General features: G+C 44.6%; 2 protein-coding genes across 5 annotated transcripts; one reads left to right on the top strand and one right to left on the bottom strand.

Annotated features, from left to right (window-relative positions):
* Positions 1-2,217: 2,217 nt before the first annotated feature.
* Positions 2,218-7,817, bottom strand: LOC109444645 (uncharacterized). The gene is made up of 2 exons (XM_088797674.1): positions 4,065-7,817; positions 2,218-2,673 (listed from the first exon to the last, which is right to left on the bottom strand). The coding sequence occupies exon 1, from the start codon at positions 7,730-7,732 to the stop codon at positions 6,857-6,859; it is 876 nt and encodes a 291-aa protein (XP_088653800.1). The 5' UTR covers positions 7,733-7,817; the 3' UTR covers positions 2,218-2,673; positions 4,065-6,856.
* Positions 7,034-10,461, top strand: PRR15 (proline rich 15). 4 transcript variants are annotated; one of them, XM_019726174.3, is made up of 3 exons: positions 7,405-7,611; positions 8,004-8,421; positions 9,324-10,461. In XM_019726174.3, the coding sequence occupies exon 3, from the start codon at positions 9,477-9,479 to the stop codon at positions 9,864-9,866; it is 390 nt and encodes a 129-aa protein (XP_019581733.3). In that variant the 5' UTR covers positions 7,405-7,611; positions 8,004-8,421; positions 9,324-9,476; the 3' UTR covers positions 9,867-10,461. The 4 variants fall into 4 exon arrangements, with proteins under 4 accessions (XP_074197029.2, XP_019581733.3, XP_019581734.3 ...); XM_074340928.2 differs by lacking the exons at positions 7,405-7,611; positions 8,004-8,421 and adding an exon at positions 7,034-7,137; XM_019726175.3 differs by lacking the exon at positions 8,004-8,421.
* Positions 10,462-18,339: the final 7,878 nt, after the last annotated feature.

Genomic DNA, 18,339 nt, shown 5'->3' with positions numbered 1-18,339 from the left:
AGGGAAGGAATACGGTAAGAAACCTCTGTAATTTGCTATATGCCCTGTAATAACATTTGACTTTTAAACTATGTGCATATATTATTTTAATGAAATAATAACTACGTTTTGGAGAAAAGAAATGGCACCATGATGTCTAAAACAGCAGAGACAAGGCTCTCCCTGCCTCTCCTTCCCGTAGGATTCAGTGATGCCGGTTATATATTAAGATCCCAGGAACTAATGGGGCAACACATACTGAACACATCCCTTGGCTTGTGCCCTGGCCACCGCCTGGCAGTGACCTTACTTCTGAGGATTTTTGTCTTGTGATTTGTTAATCCTTTTCTGGTAACAGTGCTTTCAAGCTTAACTGAGCACACTTCCTCCTTGAGCTTCAGGTAATGTAATTTTGGTGCTGAAAGCATAAAGAACATTCTTGAATCGCATACAGAAAACTTCTACTGGATTTGATTTAATCATTAAGGGTGCTCCTGAAAAAAGTTAGATTCATAGCAAATTGTTGTATATTAAATACTCTCCAGTATATTTTTACATCATGGTCTTGAGGGGGAAAAAAAAAATATTGGCCCCAACTCACCATGATAACAGTAATCGTTAAGACTCTACCGTTGCTTTAGAAAACCACTTGGAAGTGACTGATTTGTAGAGTTTGTTCATATAATGTTCCCATACAGCCAATGAAAGAAATCAGTCAAGGAGAAACTAACATTTACCGAATGCTTATTATGTGTCAGGAAAGGTGCTGGGGCCTTGAATCTTGGCAACCACCCAGACGCGTAGTGTTTTCTCCTCTTTACATGTAAGGAAACCAGAGCCTAAAGCTATTAAGTAATTTTCCCAAAGCCACACAGTTAGTAATTCAAACCAACCGTCAAGTCTTTTCACAAGAAATATATATAATTACAATTCCCCGCATTAATTTGAGCTTTGAGGGCTCTGTCATTCCATTGGGCTTTAATATTTAAGCAATCATATGTGATTTAGCATTGTTCTAAGGGGAAAACTTAGAAAACAGTGACCTCGAATTTTTAAAGTATGACTCTCTCTTTTGATGTATTAACCTTGATACCCACAAACATTTATTGTTCTAATGATTAACTAACTAAAAAGCAATATGAGATTCAAACAGCAATATGAGAAGTACACTGTGTTCGACAGAGTAACTCAAACTGAATCAAAATAACTCCACCTCTTGTGGTCCTGTAACCGCGAGCGAACTGCTCCAACTTTCGAAGATAAAACTGTAGGATTTATAGTATCTGCCTCTCAGGGTCGCTCTTCCGTTAACAAAAGTGGGAAGTACACTATCCACTTTTGGATACGTCCACAGTAAATTGAAAAGTCCACAGCAAGAATTTTAAATTTACCAGTAATGTAAAAAGGTTTATAGCTGCCACTGAAGCTGTTTCTCTCACTGTGTAAATGAAATTCCATCACAAAGATAAACTGGAATGTTCACTAAGAGAGTGTACAGTGTGAGTTTTACCTGGGTTAGCCCTGAGCTGAGCTGAGTCCCAAAATTTTGCTTTACCACCTCCCAGCAACCTGTGACTTAGGAAAGCAGCTATTTCTTATGGATTTCTTAACTACATAAATTTGACATTGGCCTTGTTGCAGGTGAGGAAACCAAAAGATTCGCTTCCTTCATCATGTTACCTTTCCATCAGAAATCCGCCTTCTGCCTGTGCTCCTGACGTAATGCACTGACACACTGACAAACCACAGAGGAGAAAAATATAACCTAGTAAATAGAGCATAACCGGATCAACTCTTTGAAAGGGGAAATGAACAACCGCAGAGAGCAGGTCACCTTTTAAAGGAGCTAGTTCACCTCCGCCCTGACCTGAGGGAACCAGAACATTACTCATGGCTTTTATTTACATCAATGATTTTCTAACTGACAATGAAGTTGTATTGTCTTGGTTTCCTGAGAGAGTCAAGATGCACTGTGGACTCTTGTTCCTAGATGTCGTGTTCCTCTAGATCATTCATTTATTCCCCAAGTACAATATTTACTAAAACCTCAGCAGCCATCCTCTGCCATTACATTATTCAGCCCCGTCTGTATCCTACCATCTGACTCCATTTCCTTTAAAGGGTCTGGTGACATGATAGGGTTCCGCTACTATTGTAACGACAAAAGCAAAAACTTATCAGATACATTGGTCCACCGACTCTACTCACATCTCAGAATGAAAGAAAATCAGGCTATCATTACATGTAAGGACAGATCAAAATTTTATTTGATTCTCACTTGTATAATATTTCTTTTTATAAGTCCATCATATTCTAACCAAGAAAGCATTCATATTTATACATTTAATGTATACATTCAACAACATGAAGAGCTATTACTGCCAGGTCCTTAGGATTGATTAGTGACACGTCCTAGGGCTCACAGGGAAACACACAGCAGAGTTAGGTCCCTGGACTCTGAAGCCAGTCTTCTTGGGGTCCCATGCTGGCCCTGATACGGACCAGCTGTGTAACCATGGGCAAGTGACTTGCTTGTAGAGTTTCAGTTACCTCATCTCTAGTAATAATAGCACCTATTTCATAGGGCTTTTAGGAGGATTACACGAGTTAATTATGTATAAAACAATTAGAACTGTACCTGGTGCATAGGACGTGTTATGTAAAAGGATCATTTGATAAACTGGAGCTCCTTTTCTAGTGAGGAAGCCAAACAATAAGCAAATAAGTAAACAAGAAAATTAAAGTCTAGTTAAGGGGACAAACATCAAACAAACAATTGACAATATAATTAAAACACAGCTATTCCTGTCAGTGGCAGGCTAAATGATTTGGATGAATTCTCCTGCTGAAAACAATTGGACACTAAACAATTTCAATTTTGATAGCCTCCTGGAGCAAGAGGGACAGAATTTTAAGCTGAAGGCTCACCCAAAGTAGAGTGATTCATAGGAGATCCTTCTCTTGTTAAGTGTAAGCCCCAAAGAGTGGTTCCTCAAGGTCTGTGCAGCCCAGAAGTAAGCTACACCCATACCCACCCCCAGGTCTGCATGGACAATTAAGTTACTTTGGAAAAGAAAAGGTCTGTGGGGCAGGGCAGGAAAGAACAAATGGGCTTGTCCCCTGAGGGTGTGACTATGGGCTACTGCCCACGTGGATCTCTTGTTTTCCTTGTCCAAAAAATCCTCCTGCTGTGAACTTAGTGTAAAATGGTCCTGTCCAGTAGTGACCCTAAGCTTTTGAAAATCCCTTCCAGTGTAAGTCACCTTTGTCTTAGGCCTTACATTTTCCTACAAGCAATTTTCAAAAACAATGAGGAGTATACAATAATAGCCAAGAATACCAAGAAACAAGAACGCAAAGGCAGTAGGGATGGGGCGTTAGGAAGAGGCCACTGGTGTTGATTGAATTTCAGAGCGAGTCTGCACTGTACCAATCAGCTTTGCTTAGGTCAAGTGTAAAACAGAAACGATTAGTAATATCTTGTGACTCTAAGTTTTGTACTTCTAGACATGCACTCATACAGTACAGGATGAGATGCTAGTGTGAAAAGTGGATCCCACCTTCAGGCAAGGGTGCTGAAACTTACGTGTTATTAGCCAATGTACCTCAATACAAAATAAATTTTTTAAAAGTTCATAAACTACGTCCAACAACACTGATGTGAATACACAGAAAGGAGAAAGGGAATATTAAACTACCAGTACATTGGTGAGTATAAAGGAACAGGCCCTGGGACCTACGTATCGAATTTTCAAGCATAAAATGAAGGAATGAAGAAGGGAGGAAGGAGGAAAGGGAAGGGAAGAGAAAAGATAAAAGAAGTGAATGTGGAAATAGGGGCAAAAGGAACAAAAGGACTAACACCCAAACATTAATCATGGTTATCCCGGGGTGAAAAGAATATAATAATCTTTGTTTACTTCATTTTGATTAGCTGTATTTCTTAAATTTTCTCATCGTCCGCTTTCCTTTATCTAATTCCCACTATAAATGCTTTAAAGGAAGATAATCAATTTCCCAGCCTCCAATGCGATGCCAGGTTTGCTCAGATTGCAAATGCCAGGTTTAACCTCTAATGTTCTTACCTGAAGTTCTAGTATGCAAATCTTGCTCTCTAGAAATTCATTCTCTATTGTCTTTGAGTGTAATCATTTACTACACTTGAAGGTTCTCCTGAAAAAGAAGCAATTTAATAAAAAGAGAAAAAGAAGTGAAGAGTCTTGACTCAAACCATGAATACATTTTTGAAAGACAAAGTATCATTAAGACATGTAAGCATTGCCCAGTCTAAGCATATTTAAGTTCTGTAACATTAAAAGTCACCTACTATTCACTGGATAGGTAAACCAACTTGAAATGCATCTACAACTGTATGATGTCCAGCTTACCAACACAGACGTGGATCAGCCCTTGTCCCTTTTATGGAACCAAAACAGCAGGATTCTTCGATCAATAGTTACAGAACACAGCTATATTTGTCTAACACTAACCTTCTTTGTGTGAGGTTGCTTTTTGCTTTTGGGGTTTGTTTTTTCTTCTGTTTGTTTTTTGCATGGGGTTGGTTATGAAAATTTTATAGATTAAAACCATTCTAGATTCAAAAATTAAAGAAAAACAGTCTTAATTGCTTTGATTTAAAACTCAGCCTATAAAAGTTAAATGCTACGATGTCTCAGATAATCTGACACTTCTCACCTTTTGGACTTACTCCAGCTTATTTGTCCATGCACTGTCCACATACCTGTATCTACTCATTAACTCCAAGCCTTTTCAAGGAAAGTGCCTTATTTTACAGATGCATCCCCTGCCTCTAGAAACCTTCCCATAGCTTAACCATTTCACTACATCTTCCTTCTATGAAGAACTTTCCAGATTGGTCAGGAAAAAAAAAAAAGTGATAACATGAACTTTTTTCCATTTGAACTTTTTTCTGTAACTCAGACTAATAGTATTGAGGAGGAATGTTTCTGGCTCAAGCAACAGAAAATTGTGTTTAAGTCAGTGGTTGAATCAGAGGAATATGCGTTATCTCACTGAACTAGCAGTCCGGAGGTAGGCAGTTCCAGGATTCTTTCAGGGGCTTATCAGTGTCATCACAGACCGAGACACTTCTCACACATTCCGAGGCCATCACCCTTAGCATGTGGGTTTTTATTCCCATGCCTGTTGCCTCACTGTTGTAAGATGGCAGCTGCAACACCAGACAGCACATCCTCACACTGTACCTAAATGTAAGAATCCAGGGTACAGCAAAAGGCGTTCTTCTGTCAGAAGGCTCTTTCCTTTTTCCAGGGAAGAAACATTTCCCAAAGTCTTCCTTACGACTCCGTAAGTCAGAACATGGGTACTCCTAGTTCCAAGGAAGGCTATGAAAGTATCTCCCTTCTAAGCCTCTAGTTAAATTCAGGCTCCTCATCTGTAGGAATTAAATGAAATACTGTCCTGTAGATTCTACCTCGAAAATCTCTTTTGCATCATCTAATTCCCTTCACCTCCCCCACTGCCTCCACCTAAACTGCTCCACCAGTTTCTACCTCGTTTCCCTAAAGCCATACCTCATCCTCCCTACCATCCACTCTTTACAGCTATAGTGATATTTTAAAAGCAAATCTTATCACGTCACTCCCTCTTCAATCAATTATGCTGGAAAAAACCCTCCCAGGACTGACGAGATCCTGGATGGTTGGGTCACAACCTCCTTTCCAGCTTTGCAGGCTGCAGTGCTTCCCAGCTCCACGGCTTCCTGGGGTGATGACACTTCTAACAAAGGCCTTTCTCCCTGGCCCAGTGGCCGCGTCTGGAAGGAGATGGCCCTAGGATGATGTGTCCCATCCTCCCCTCACAACTGGCAGCCTGTCTTTGTTCAGCCCTGGTGCTATCATCCAACACTCACTGTCGAAAACTAATCTCAATAATATACAAAAAGGCATCACTTTCAAGTATACGTTACTGTGCATATCATTTGAAAATCCAAGAATGCTGAACTAAGACGTTAACACGATAAAGTATTCATATTTTTATCATATTTCATGCATTGAAATATGCTATAAAGTTTTCTTTCTACTAATTATTGTAAGTTATCTGAGGTAGGTGTCATATCTTCCACCACTTTTATACTTCAGAAAGTCCTCAGAGTAAAGATGCTCAGACGTCAGTTGCTCCATACTCAGCCTTCAGAGGAGTTATACATGAGCTCAAGAACATCACAATAGTTCTTTGAAAAAGAGCATCGTGGCAGATGAAGCAGACTTCATTAGTGAAAAATGCCCTGTCAGTACCTTTCTGTCCGAAGAATAAAAATCAGTGACGTAGATCTGAAGCAAAAGCTTCCTGAACCTTGACGCAAATTATTAGTCTGCTTCCTGCAGCGACTCTGGGCTGGATTTGTACTTTCCAGGTAGGGTGGCTGTGCACTAGACTTCCAGGCCTGGGGAAAGGACAGTCACACCGTCACTCAGCCGTGTTAAAAGCCCAAGGCTGGCTGGCTGTGGTGCAAGGTGCTGGTTAGGGCCACGGGAACAGGAGTCAGACCTCCAGGATTCAAATCCCATTCTTCCTGGTCCCAGCCGTGCAACATTGGGCAACCATTTAACCTTTCAGTGTTGGGTTAAGCGAGGACAATACTAGTACCTACCTCCTAAGGTTGCTGTAATAAGTGAGTTAATCCACAGAAGCGCTTGAATAGCGCTTGGCTGGCACACAGCGAACTTGTTAATATTACAGTCTTTCAACTAAGACATTCTGCCTGGATATGAAACAGCTCCTGTGAGTTACAGACCTTGAGATCCCGGAGCTGAGTGTCCACGGTTGGAGACTCAGAGAGGAAGGAAAAAAAGAAATCAGGGAAGGGGCAGAGGGGAGCTACGGTGACATTTATTCACCGGAAGCCACCTAAAGCCTCTGTCTCCTGGCCTCCGGTCTTTTCCACCGTTGCTCCGAGGAGTCGGATCCGCAAGCAGCGCAGTACAGCCCTTCTCCAATCAGACACCCTAAGGCTGGCGCCACGTATGTGACCTGGTCCAATCTCGTCCCCTGGAGGGCGGAAACGCAAACTTCCTACCTGCACCTGTGGCAGCGGTGGACGCCTCCTGGATTTTTTTTTTCTTCCCGCTGCCCCGGGGTTCTGGTTTCTCGAATCACTTGGCGAATGACCAGCAGGTGGGTAGATGTCTTTTCCCGCGCGGAGGACCGAAAGCGTAGGAAGCGTAAAAGCAGCAGAGTGAGCAGCCGAGTTCCCATCTCCCGGCGGCTCCCGGGCAGCGCCAGCAGGGAAAAGGGACGAGGCCGAGAATGAACGAATAGTAACCAGGAGGGCAGCCTGGGCATTCACCTGGAGCAGTGAGCCTGGTACCCATTCGCCGCGGCGCCCTCGGGCCAGAGCCGACTGCTCTGCGAACCCGGATCTGTCGCCGCCGCAGCAGCCGGCAGAAGTCGGAGGCGCCAGGAGAGACCAGTAGCAGCAGTTGGCTTGACAGGACTGAAGATTTCGGCTGGCACACCTTCCAGAAAGAAGCCGGACCTCCCCAGGACTGCGCCGAGGGACGCCGCGCCGCGGTTTGCAAGTTACTCTTAGCGCACCCCTTCGGTACTGTCGGTGGCGAGCGCGACGCGGAGCCGCGAAGTCCTGAGCAGGTGAGCAATCAGAGTGGTTCCGCGTATGCCAAGACAGAGCCCACTGGGGTGTCACCCTGGGGTGGCAGGACTCCCCGGGCGCCGGAGGAGAGGTGGCGAGCCGCTGGCGCTCTGCGTACATGTGCGTAATTTGCCATGTTTCCCTTTAGCAATTCGTGCAAAGCCCTTCTGTGCACATAAGTTGATAGCAGAGAAGAAAGTGTAGGGTAGAAGACAGAAGGCATCAGGACACCCCACCGCCACCGCCCGTGAATGACTTGGGGGTGCTTTTCCAATCTGTAAAGTAGAGGGAGCAGGACGTTTGCACACCCAACTGCAAACTGTGCCTGGGGGTGTGGGTGCGTTTTGCACGGAAAGAACTTTTGGCCCTTTTTTCTTCTATTGTTTCCAAGTCGCAGTCGGAGTGTGCCCTCGGGGCCGACTGGGGAGGAGCCGGGGCTTCGGTCCCTGCGCGCAGCCGAGGCCACCGCGCCGCCTCGCGTGGGCGCTCAGACCTTCTCTCCAGTGTTCCAGGGAGGACAACGTCCAACAAGAAACTGATGAAGTCTCGCTCTCCAGCGCGCGGGCGAATCCCAGGAGCGTTCCGCGCGTGGGATGGGAAGGAGCCCGACGGAAACCTGGAATCTAGCCGCCGGCAAGCGAATCTTGCGCGTTTGTAGAGTTAGGGCAGGACAGACCCACACAGCGGGCAGAGGAGTCTAGCTTCCGAGATCAGCACCTTGAGTGCTGATAAACAACCCTGCCGCTCCGCACGGTGGTCTTTTGAAAGCTGGAAAGAGTTCCTGGTCGCGCGCGCTCTCCTTGGAGGAGGTAATTGCGCAAGGGAAGGAACTGAAGCCTTTAATTTGTAACTAAAATTCTCCAGAGTTGAGTTGCCTAATACAGACTCGAAGCATATTTTAATACAGAACTAAGGGAGAGGGACATTTGCCGCTTGGTCTCATCTCAACCTTCGGTCGGGGGTGGCTTCAAAGAGACTCAAGATCGGACTCAGGAATATAAGGAAGACCAGGCTGGCGGTTTCCAAGGGCAGTTAAGTCTAATCGTGCTTCTCTGAAAGTCACAAGGCAGAAGTTATGGCAAAAGCAGACTTTAAAAGAAACAAAACAAAAACACCATGAGCTTGTCCCTCGCTCTTCCGGGATTGTAAATTATCCCGAAGAATCACATGGAAAAGGATCCTGGAACAGAAGGCTAGGGAGCAAAAACCTTTGACAGGAATCTCATATTCATTGTTCCCCTATAGCAGGGAAGCACTTGCTTTCGGGCCGCCGCCTCCCAGCTGCTCATCCAAGGGAAGGCAGTTCTGGACCGGAGGGTCACCTTGGGGCGTCCGTCTACAATCAGGCCGACTGACAAGACAGGCCATTTCCGCTTTCAGGCCCGGTTAACACAGACGCCAGGGAACCTCCGCTGGGTGCCCCTCGCACACTGACCACTGCACTTGCCCTGGGGGTACCGCAAAGGTTGAGGACCGAGAGTGCCTAGAGTCAACCTCGAGACCAGACGGTGGCGCCCTGGAAGCCACTCATCCGCCTGCACCCCTGGGGGTGGGGGTGCAACGGTGCCCTCCGAGGGCTGCGCGTCTCTGGGCTCGCGCGGCTCCGGGCGCTGGGACCCCAGCCGACCCGGTGTCGCGCGGAGCGAAAGGGAGGAAATGGGATTGGGGGGACACGACAAACCCAGTAAGTAAGTTTTGTTTTCCTCCCCAGCACGCACCTCTGCCTCGGATCCCACCCCGCCGCCCGGTTGCGAAAAGCCGGGGAAGGAGCGGAGTAGACGCCGGAGGCCACCGGGAGAGAGGGGCTGCTGCCGCGGAGGCCCTTCCCCACGCGCGGCGCCCAGGGCCCCTCGGCCCGCTGGCCATGGCCGACAGCGGCGGCACGGGCAGCTCGGGACCCTGGTGGAAATCGCTAACGAACAGCAGGAAGAAAAGCAAGGAAGCCACCGTCGGGGCGCAGCCTCCCGCCCAGCCTACCCCCGGGGAGCCCGCGGCCCCCGCGCCGCCCAGCCCGGACTGGACTAGCAGCTCCCGGGAGAATCAGCGCCCCAATCTCCACGCAGGCGCCGGCGAGCCCCACAAGCCAGACAAGTTGGTCGCGGAGAAATCCGGTAACAGCCGCCGCAATTTGAAGATTTCACGCTCCGGGCGCTTTAAGGAGAAGAGGAAAGTGCGAGCCACTTTACTCCCCGAGGGAGTCAGGTCCCTGGAGGAGGCAGGTTTCCCTGGTGACCCCCACGACGACAAGCAGTAGCCGGATCGGACTGTCCTGCCCACCGCGTCTCCCCATCCCCCAGTTCTAAACGCGAGGATTCTGGCCCGGCCCAGTACTTGGTGTGTCTCGTCCCACCAAATTCAGAATATTCGCGCAAGGCTTCCAAGATTTTATTTTCCTGGAAGTGGAAGTGTCAATTGAGTTTTCAATATGTCGTGACTCAAGGATGCATTAAATATTTATCTGTGGTAAGAGAAGGTACAGAGAAAGTTGTCATAATATTATCTTCAAAAAACTATTCTGTGGCCTCCTGTGTGTCACCGGTGGGAGTGAGAAAGGTACATTTCTAAGAGACGGTAGCGCCACTGGATCTGTGCAGCCCCTCCGAGGAGGAAGCCGGGCTGCAATTCAGAACTCGCTATTGGAGAGCAAATCGCAGTGCTGATTTTAATGCCTGAAAAATGCACTTTAGAAGCACTTGTGTAGACTTACACCTTAAGTGAAGGGATGGGAGAGAGGCGGGAGCATTCTAAATAGGAGCGTGTCAAGTAAGGAAAGATGGCTTGTAATGTTGAACTACAAAACTGTCCTGCCTATTTTACTGTGGACTATTAAAATAGTTGTACTGTGTAAAGGTGACTTCAGGTGAGTTTTGTACTTTTTCCATGGCAAGACTGAAGCCCATCACACTGCAAAGCAGGCTGCGAAAGCTGAGGTGACAGAGTTAATCATTTGCCACACAACATAACAACTACTCTTGGAAACCTTAAGGCAGGAGAACATTTCTAGAAACTAGCAACACCCAGCCTGGAACCAGTTAGCCGGATATCCCCATTTACTGACCAAATTCCAGGAAGGGAGGGAGAGGTCTTCATTCATTATTCCTAAGTTCTCTTTTTGACTTCAGTGCACCTTTATACGTAAGTCACAGTGACTTATGCCATTCTTTTCAGTCTCCCTGTGAACCTTACTAACAATTGTTTGGAATTACACAAACAGACAGACCGGACTCTTAGTTTGTGCAAGGCCGGCTTCTTTTCCCACGCTTTTAAGCGTCTTTAGTCTGATGTATGTATGCATTTATCTAGTTTCAAAGCCTTTAGATCGACCAACCTGACGATTCTTAACAAAAATCTACCTGTTTTGCTTTTGTTGTGAACTTCAAGAAAAAAAAGAGTAAATGAATACCACTTGCTTTCAGCAAATTACAAGAGGGTTATTGTAGTTGTTCAGGGGCGCTGGGACCTTTTCCCACCACTATTCAGTTCATTTATAAACATCCAGAAATGCATAGCAGGGGAATTAAAATGATCAAAGTGTATTTCTTTTTTAGATAATTATAAGCAAGAACTTGATTGGAGTTTCTGAATTTGTTAATAGGTATGTAGAGAGGCAGTTTTCTGTTTCTCTCAAATTAGTAATTTATAAAATAGCAAATCATGTCAATTGTCTAAAGAGATTTAACAAAGAAACTTGATAGAAATGGCTAAAATGGATTTAAATGAGTGCATCAAGCCTGGCTACCAGCAGAGTAATAGGGTGTTTCCACATACTAAATAATGAGTTTCCACATACTAAAGACTTACTCCAAAGGAAGTTGTTTACATGGGGGTCATGACCACCTTACATTATAAGAGAAAGTTTGTGAGCCTTTTTTTTTTCTTTTTTTTAACCATGAAAGGGCTTTTTTGGTGTGTATTTAGAACTGGAAACTACGTGACCAAAGTCTCATCAGGGTGAGCTTCCTGGATAAGAAAGACTTTACATCAGTGTTAAGTGGGCCTACCATCTCTAGACTCTGATGGAGAACTTGGAAGACTTTCATGGTAAGGGAAGGGAGTGAGGGTTGGCAGAGCCCTGGGGGTGCATAGAGCAGAAGCCATCAAATAAGGCTTTGGGACACTTTAAAGAACTTTTTTTTTCCTTAAAAATTCCTTTAGATCCACAAAACACTGATATTTTTCCCGGTTCTATATCATGTTTTGGACGTTATCCAAGTCTATAATTGCTGTCGGTAATCAACAGCAGACATATAGCATGGGAACTTATTAACAAGACATCTTTACCTCACAGTTCTGAAAGAATTTAAAGCTATGCTAACGGAAATTATGACGGTGAGTGCAATTCTTAATCTGCAGCCAAGGTTTGTAATGACATCGTTTTAAAGCAGTCCTAGTCAGGCAGCAGGAGTCCCCTGATTTAATCCCACCTCAGTGAAACCAGAAACCAAGCAAAATCGGCAGGATAGAAAGATCATGAGTAAGATGAGATCATTTGACAAAGTGTCTTGCTGGGATTTATATGATTGAGAGATGATTAAGTGCATTTCCATCACATGTATACAGATATAAAAATTTTTTTAAACCTCAAGATAATTTATAGAAAACAAAAGGAAAATGTTGAGTTAAATTTTGAGTTCACTAGATTAGAGACTTCTGCTCTCTTTCGACCCCCTTGCAAATGACACTTTATCCACAAGTTTGGAAACCATTAAAGAAATTTTAATACCATGTTTCCAAATGAGATTTTTAAATGGAACAAAAATCTAGTGGTGTGTCTGCTAAATATGTAACCACAATAATTATATGCACAGGTACTTTTTTGCCTCAGTGACTCTCCCTGCAAAGTCTGAGGCCAAGCAGTGACTCATATTACAGGTCACCTGCGAGTCCCTTTACATTACTGCTGCTATTGTTCATTGCATTTTGACTTGCATTGAGACTGGTTTGCATATGCAGTTAGGAGATTCTGCTTGGAAATAATTTTTTCTGCTGTGACACATAATGTGAACTCAACAACGTTGATTTTGCTGTGTCCTTAAAAGGGAACTATAAAACTAATGACCAGTAGCATTGGCTAAAACTTTGTCAGAAATAGTTCTCCTGAGATGCTCAGTAGAGAATTTTGGCACCTCGAAATAAAGAAAATGAACAGAAAGAATTTCAAATAAAAGGTGAACTGGAAAGGAAAAGAATGGGACACCAATAATATCCAGTGACCACATGGGATCTTTTATGAAAAAGAGAGAGAGAATGAAAATATTATTTTTCCCTAGAGTGTCAGTCAGACTACAAGCAAACACACGCACACAAAACTAGCTTGACAGATGCAGTAATGCAAACTGGTCTTTGAAAAGTCTGTTTTACTCGTGTGGCATTTTATTATTACAATTATACAGAAATTAGGATATTCTTTCCGAGGACAAGCTCACATTTATTTCCATGGCAAGTAGAAAGTGGGACCAGAGATATTTTATGCCCATGGGTGTCAACGCACAAGTACCTTAGATTGGAACCGACTGTGCAGACCAGGGCAAACTCAGTCATCGACAAGCTGTTGTCCCATTACAGCATTGTTCTTCTCACCTGTTCTTTGTACTCCTCGGCCCCATTGTCACCATGCCCCTGAGCCATCACACAAGCACTCAGACTAGGCTCAGAGACATGGAAGAGGGGGTGCTGGCGGCACAGGGGCATTCCCCAACCCCCTGCAGACACAGCATCTTGACAACCACTTTGTCCAAGGTGGGCTTGCAGACTTAGAATATGGGGTCAATCGCATTTATGGTGAGAGAAGATTATCGCTAAGGAGATGACGTACAAGGAAACTGCACAGGCCTTGCCTGAGCAGCAGACAGTTGACCATTTGTGTAGAAATGGTAATAGCTATGGACCACAGCAAGTAAGAATAAAAGAGGATATAAGCGATCCTTCCAGGTAGTCAAAGCAAGAAATTTAGTGTTGCTTCCAAACCAAATTATGCTGCTGATAACACAACAATGGACTGGAAAACCTCATATCAGATTTGTTGATAAAACCTCATGCAATAAAAATATTCATGAATAAGGTGTGTAACAAGACTGTTTGACCACAAGATAAAGATGTCTGGCCCCCAAACTGGAAAGGTTCATATTGAAGAAGCTTGGAGGGTCCTCGTCCTGAGAGGAGCCGGTTGAGTAGGGAATGTGGGACCATGTGAAATCTCCGTGCCTTTTCCGAAGGGATTTTCCTTGAGTTACATGTACCCTGGGTTATTCATTTCTTTCTAGTGCTGGCCGACAAGTATAACCGTTGATTTCATATTCTACAAGAATGGCAGAAGCACAGCTTTCCATGACACCTGGTCATAGTTCTTTCTCTGATTTGCTCCCGGATGAGTCTGAGATGATCTGGGTGCCAGTTTATTCCACTGGAAAATGATGAGATGGAGTCTGTAGTCCATCTTCAACATTCCCTTTCAGTATTCTGCTATTTTGAGCAACTGGTTGTAAAAGCTAGTTCATATAATGCTCATTGTTGACTATCAAAGACCAAGCGTTTCATAAGTCCGTTAGTGACGCTCAGGTGGGGAGCCAGGAGGGAGGCCAAGTCTAAAGTGCAATGAGGCTACCGCCTTGTGGTATGGTGCTGCCACCACCATGCTGTCACCGGCCCAACAATTGGGGTTATTCTGCTATTGGAAACATCACGCCTTACGATTCCTGTCTAGAATCAAATTGCAGTAAGGATAGCTCCTGATAGTGTGTTAGCACGCAGAAAGTGTGCTTGCACAACCGTTATCACAATTGTTCCTCAAAATTAACCCTCAAAGCCTCCGAATCCTGCCAATGTACCTGATTCTCTACTCTTGTTTAAACTCAACTTTTTTCCATTCCTGTCGGTGTTGCCCTGCGTGAGGAGTTCTTCTCTTCCAGACACAGGGACCTGGAGACAATCATTTCTTAACCCTTCTCCCAACTCTGTTTAAAACAGTGCAGGCTAAGGTCAAAGCCCTTCACAAGGGCTGCCACCCATGTCCAGCCGTTCCATATGATTGACAGTTCCCTGAGAGTGGCTATGCTTTGCCATGCCTGCGGGCTTCTGTCTGTCCCGTTGCCTCCGCTTGGCATAGTCTTTCCCCACCACCTGCCTGGCAAAGCCTCAGTCATCCTTTGAGAGTCAAGAGTCTCCTCCCATGTAACTGTCATGGTCCGGCTTCCCCCACACAGAGCTGATCACTGTGTTGGGAAACATCTATGAGTAATACCTTCAGGCCTGTGTTCCCTGCCATCACTGACAATATTGTATGTATGTGATCATGTGTCTCTCTTCCTCATTAGCTGGGAACACAGAGAAATTCAATGGGCAATGCTCATTCTTCGTACTCCTTCACAAACTCCTGGCTAACCTACAAGGATATGACCCTCCAGGTAGCATGCGTAGCTAGTATATAGCTCTTGGGAGGGCCATACTCTTTGCTCCTCTAGGGAAGCAGGCTATGTCTGGCTGGTAGAGAAATTTCTGGGAGTTGTGACTCAGAGTTTGATCAGAAGAGAGAAAACACACAATTTGAACAGAGAACATTTCATGTAAAAACTATTATGTAAACAGAGATTGGAGTAACAAGGGATTGGCTAGTACAAAGTAAAGGGAACCCAAAAGAATACAGGAAGAGATATAGGGGGCAGCCACTCTTCTGGAGCTGAGACAGAGTGCTCAGGGAAGAACCCCTCTTCCTTTCAACCCTCTAGACCTCATAGGAAAGTGCATGGCTGTGACCCACCAATTGGTAGAGAAATAGCTGTGGTGTCACACCGATGGAACTTGCTGGAAATCCATCTGCTAGAACTGGTTGCTGTGTGCCAGAGGGCACTAAAGCACTAATCACTCAATACTTTGAGCTTCATGGATAAAAATGTAGGAACTATCACTGTGTTAATCCATTATGGGGGGAAATTTGTGTTTCTGTAGTCTAGGCTACATTGGTTTCAAGAGGGCAGTTGCTGGCCCATAAAATGCTTTTGTGAAGGTGAGAGAAAGGTCCTCCTTCCTTGGGTAGACTTCAACCCTGCACATGCCCCAGGCAGGTGCTCTTGTGCAGTAAACAACCTACACAGCCTTACACAGCAGCTCTGAGTCCACAAATAGATGGAACTATGCCCCGAAGGAGAAGGGATTCAGTAAAGAACAGATGAGCCGGCCTGACAGGAAGCTCAGGCTCTAGACCCACTTTTCTAACCAATGGTTGTGTGGTCTCAGGCAAATCACTTAACTGCTCCAGGCTTTCCTGTGCTCACTTGTACAATGAGAAGTTCAGATATGTCAAGTGCAAAAATTCTGTTACTGTCATGCCTATATAAGGGAAGCATTGTCTGCCTTGGTGTGCAAAAACAGACCAAGCTCTCCAATACCGGCAACAAATTCCAAAACTTCAAAGAGGGGGTTTCTCAACCCTTTCCATGACACGCTAAAAACCGTTGTAAACACTAAGGTCAGGATGAGAGCAAGGCTGCAGAGAGAACCTCACTGGGGTGGAAGATGATCATTATTTGAAAAGAATGGATAAGGGCCACGAAGGGGGACTTCAGTTGTGGGACCCCCGTGCGAACTTCTTCAGTACCGAGCTCTGTCCCTTCATTAACAGTCATATTCCTCAGCCTCCTATTGCAAAATTGTTTGGGTTGATTTTCACTATTTTGCTCTTTAAGACAATGCTATGTAGAATAATTGCAATACAGATCATTTTGCACCTGTGTAAAATTTTTTGGTAAAATAAAATTCTAGAAGCAGGCATGTTGGGTCAAGGGATATATACTTCACAACTTTTTTATAGACACATTTTATAGACATTGTCAAATCGCCACTGTGAGGGTTGTACCAATTTATACTTCACCAGCAATGTATGAAAGTTTCTGTTTCTCCTTTGCCTCACCAAGAGAGTATTATCAAACTTTTGGATTTTAGCTATGTAAAGGTGAGAAATGGTATATAGTCAAAGTAGTTTTAGTTTGTATTTTTCTTATTATGAGTAAGCTTAAGCATCTTTTGGAAACTTTAATTTCTATATCTTTTATGATATAGAACCTTGTTCATATCTTTTTCCATTTTTTCTATCATGTTATTGGTTTAATTGTTCTTTAATCATGAGACATACGCTAGTCTTTTTTCTCTAACCAGATTGCTCTTAACTACATTTGCATGACATTATTGAACTATTGTATTCTTTAATTTTCTTGTGTTATGTTGTTTTTTGGTAGGGTTTGTGTGTGTGTGAGTGTGTGTGTGAGTGTGTTTGGGTTTTTTGTGGGTTGTTTTTTTTTTTTAACGGGTTTATTGTGAACCTCCAACCACACTGTCAATTCCCTGAGTACAGGACCTATAGATCGTTTACTTATTCTTTTCTAGGGTGAGGCTAGATAATCATTTACCAATGATAATTAGTTGGCTACTGAATGAGTGAGAACAGAAGAACTAAATGTTTTCTGGAGGTTGAGATCTCATCTATCATGGGTTGAATGATGGCCCCCCAAAAGATTGTCCTAACCTTCAGGATCTATGAATATGACCTTACTTGGGAAAAGGATCTTTGCCAATTCATAAGTTAATGATCTTAAGATGAGATCATCCTATATTACCCAGGTGGGCCCTGAATCCAACAGTGTCCTTAGAAGAGACACACAGAGGAGAGACAGACAGAGAAGAGGAGAAGGCTGTCTGAAGAGGGAGGTGGGGGGGGGGGGAAGGAGGGGAGTTAGGCAACCGCCACCCAAGGAAGGCCTGGAGCCCCAAGGAGCTGGGAGAGGCAAGAAGGATTCTCTCCTAAAGCCTTCAGGGGAAGTGCAACCCTGCCAACATCTTGATTTCAGATTTCGGCCTCCAGAACTGTGAGAGAATAAACCTGTGTTGTTTTAAGCCACCAAGTTGATGGTAATTTGCTGTGGCCGCCATAAGAAACTAATGGTTCTTCACTCCATTGGCCTTCTCTCGTCCACATTCATTAAATAAATGTTATTCAGCTGACTGTTAGAGGAGAGAAAGGTATGAAGGAGCTACAAAAGCACAGGAGAAGAGAGAAAGTGTGGGATTGAGAGTGTTGGAGTGGAGAATGAGCAGGAGAAGAGGAGAGAGAGGAAAAGAAGGACAAGAGAAAGAAAAACTGAAACAACAAAAACTAAAGAGGAAAACGAGGTAAGGGTGGGTTGGCATCTGCTCAGATATTTGGCCTTTTCCTTTGTCCTCATCTTTCTCCACACAGTGTCTCTTTCTGCTCTCTCTCAGCCTCTCCCAGCCCCCTCAGGCTTTCCGCCACACTAAACAAGCTCATTTTTGTGATATTTAGATTTTTTTGGTCCCATCCTACGTTTCTGGTTTCCAATTTGCAGGCACCAGTGACAGGGTTAGAAGCCTAAGGAGAAGAGGAGAGGCCCCGGGGTCCAGGCCATTTTGGCATGCAGGGGGTCTCCCTGGCAGAGGCGGAGTACGCCAAACCGACACGGTCTCAAGTACCCACTCAGAATGCTTGTGCAGTCACATCAGCCCACTCTGTTTGCCACCCACAACACAAGTCAGTGAAACAAAGGAAGTAACCCAGAAATGCAAAGTGTGCCCTCTGAAAAAATTCCAAAGGCTGGGAAAAATGTGATTATTTTGCTGTTTATCTTTTGGCTTTAGGTATCTCTGTGCTGCCTCTAGTGGTCGCCGGCAGTAGTGTTCCCCTAAAGGAGCTCATTGTTTGGAAATTCCTCACCCATTTT

Source organism: Rhinolophus sinicus, chromosome 4 (assembly GCF_057876585.1).
Source record: "Rhinolophus sinicus isolate RSI-liver-muscle chromosome 4, RSI-T2T, whole genome shotgun sequence".
NCBI lineage: Eukaryota > Metazoa > Chordata > Mammalia > Chiroptera > Rhinolophidae > Rhinolophus > Rhinolophus sinicus.
Note: the sequence above shows the minus strand (reverse complement) of the source record. Positions and strands in the feature narration are given on the sequence as shown.

What these genes read in the sequence shown, in the direction of transcription:
- LOC109444645 (XM_088797674.1), bottom strand. Translation starts at nt 7,732, where the DNA reads ATGTACGCAGAGCGCCAGCGGCTCGCCACCTCTCCTCCGGCGCCCGGG.
- PRR15 (XM_074340928.2), top strand. Translation starts at nt 9,477, where the DNA reads ATGGCCGACAGCGGCGGCACGGGCAGCTCGGGACCCTGGTGGAAATCG.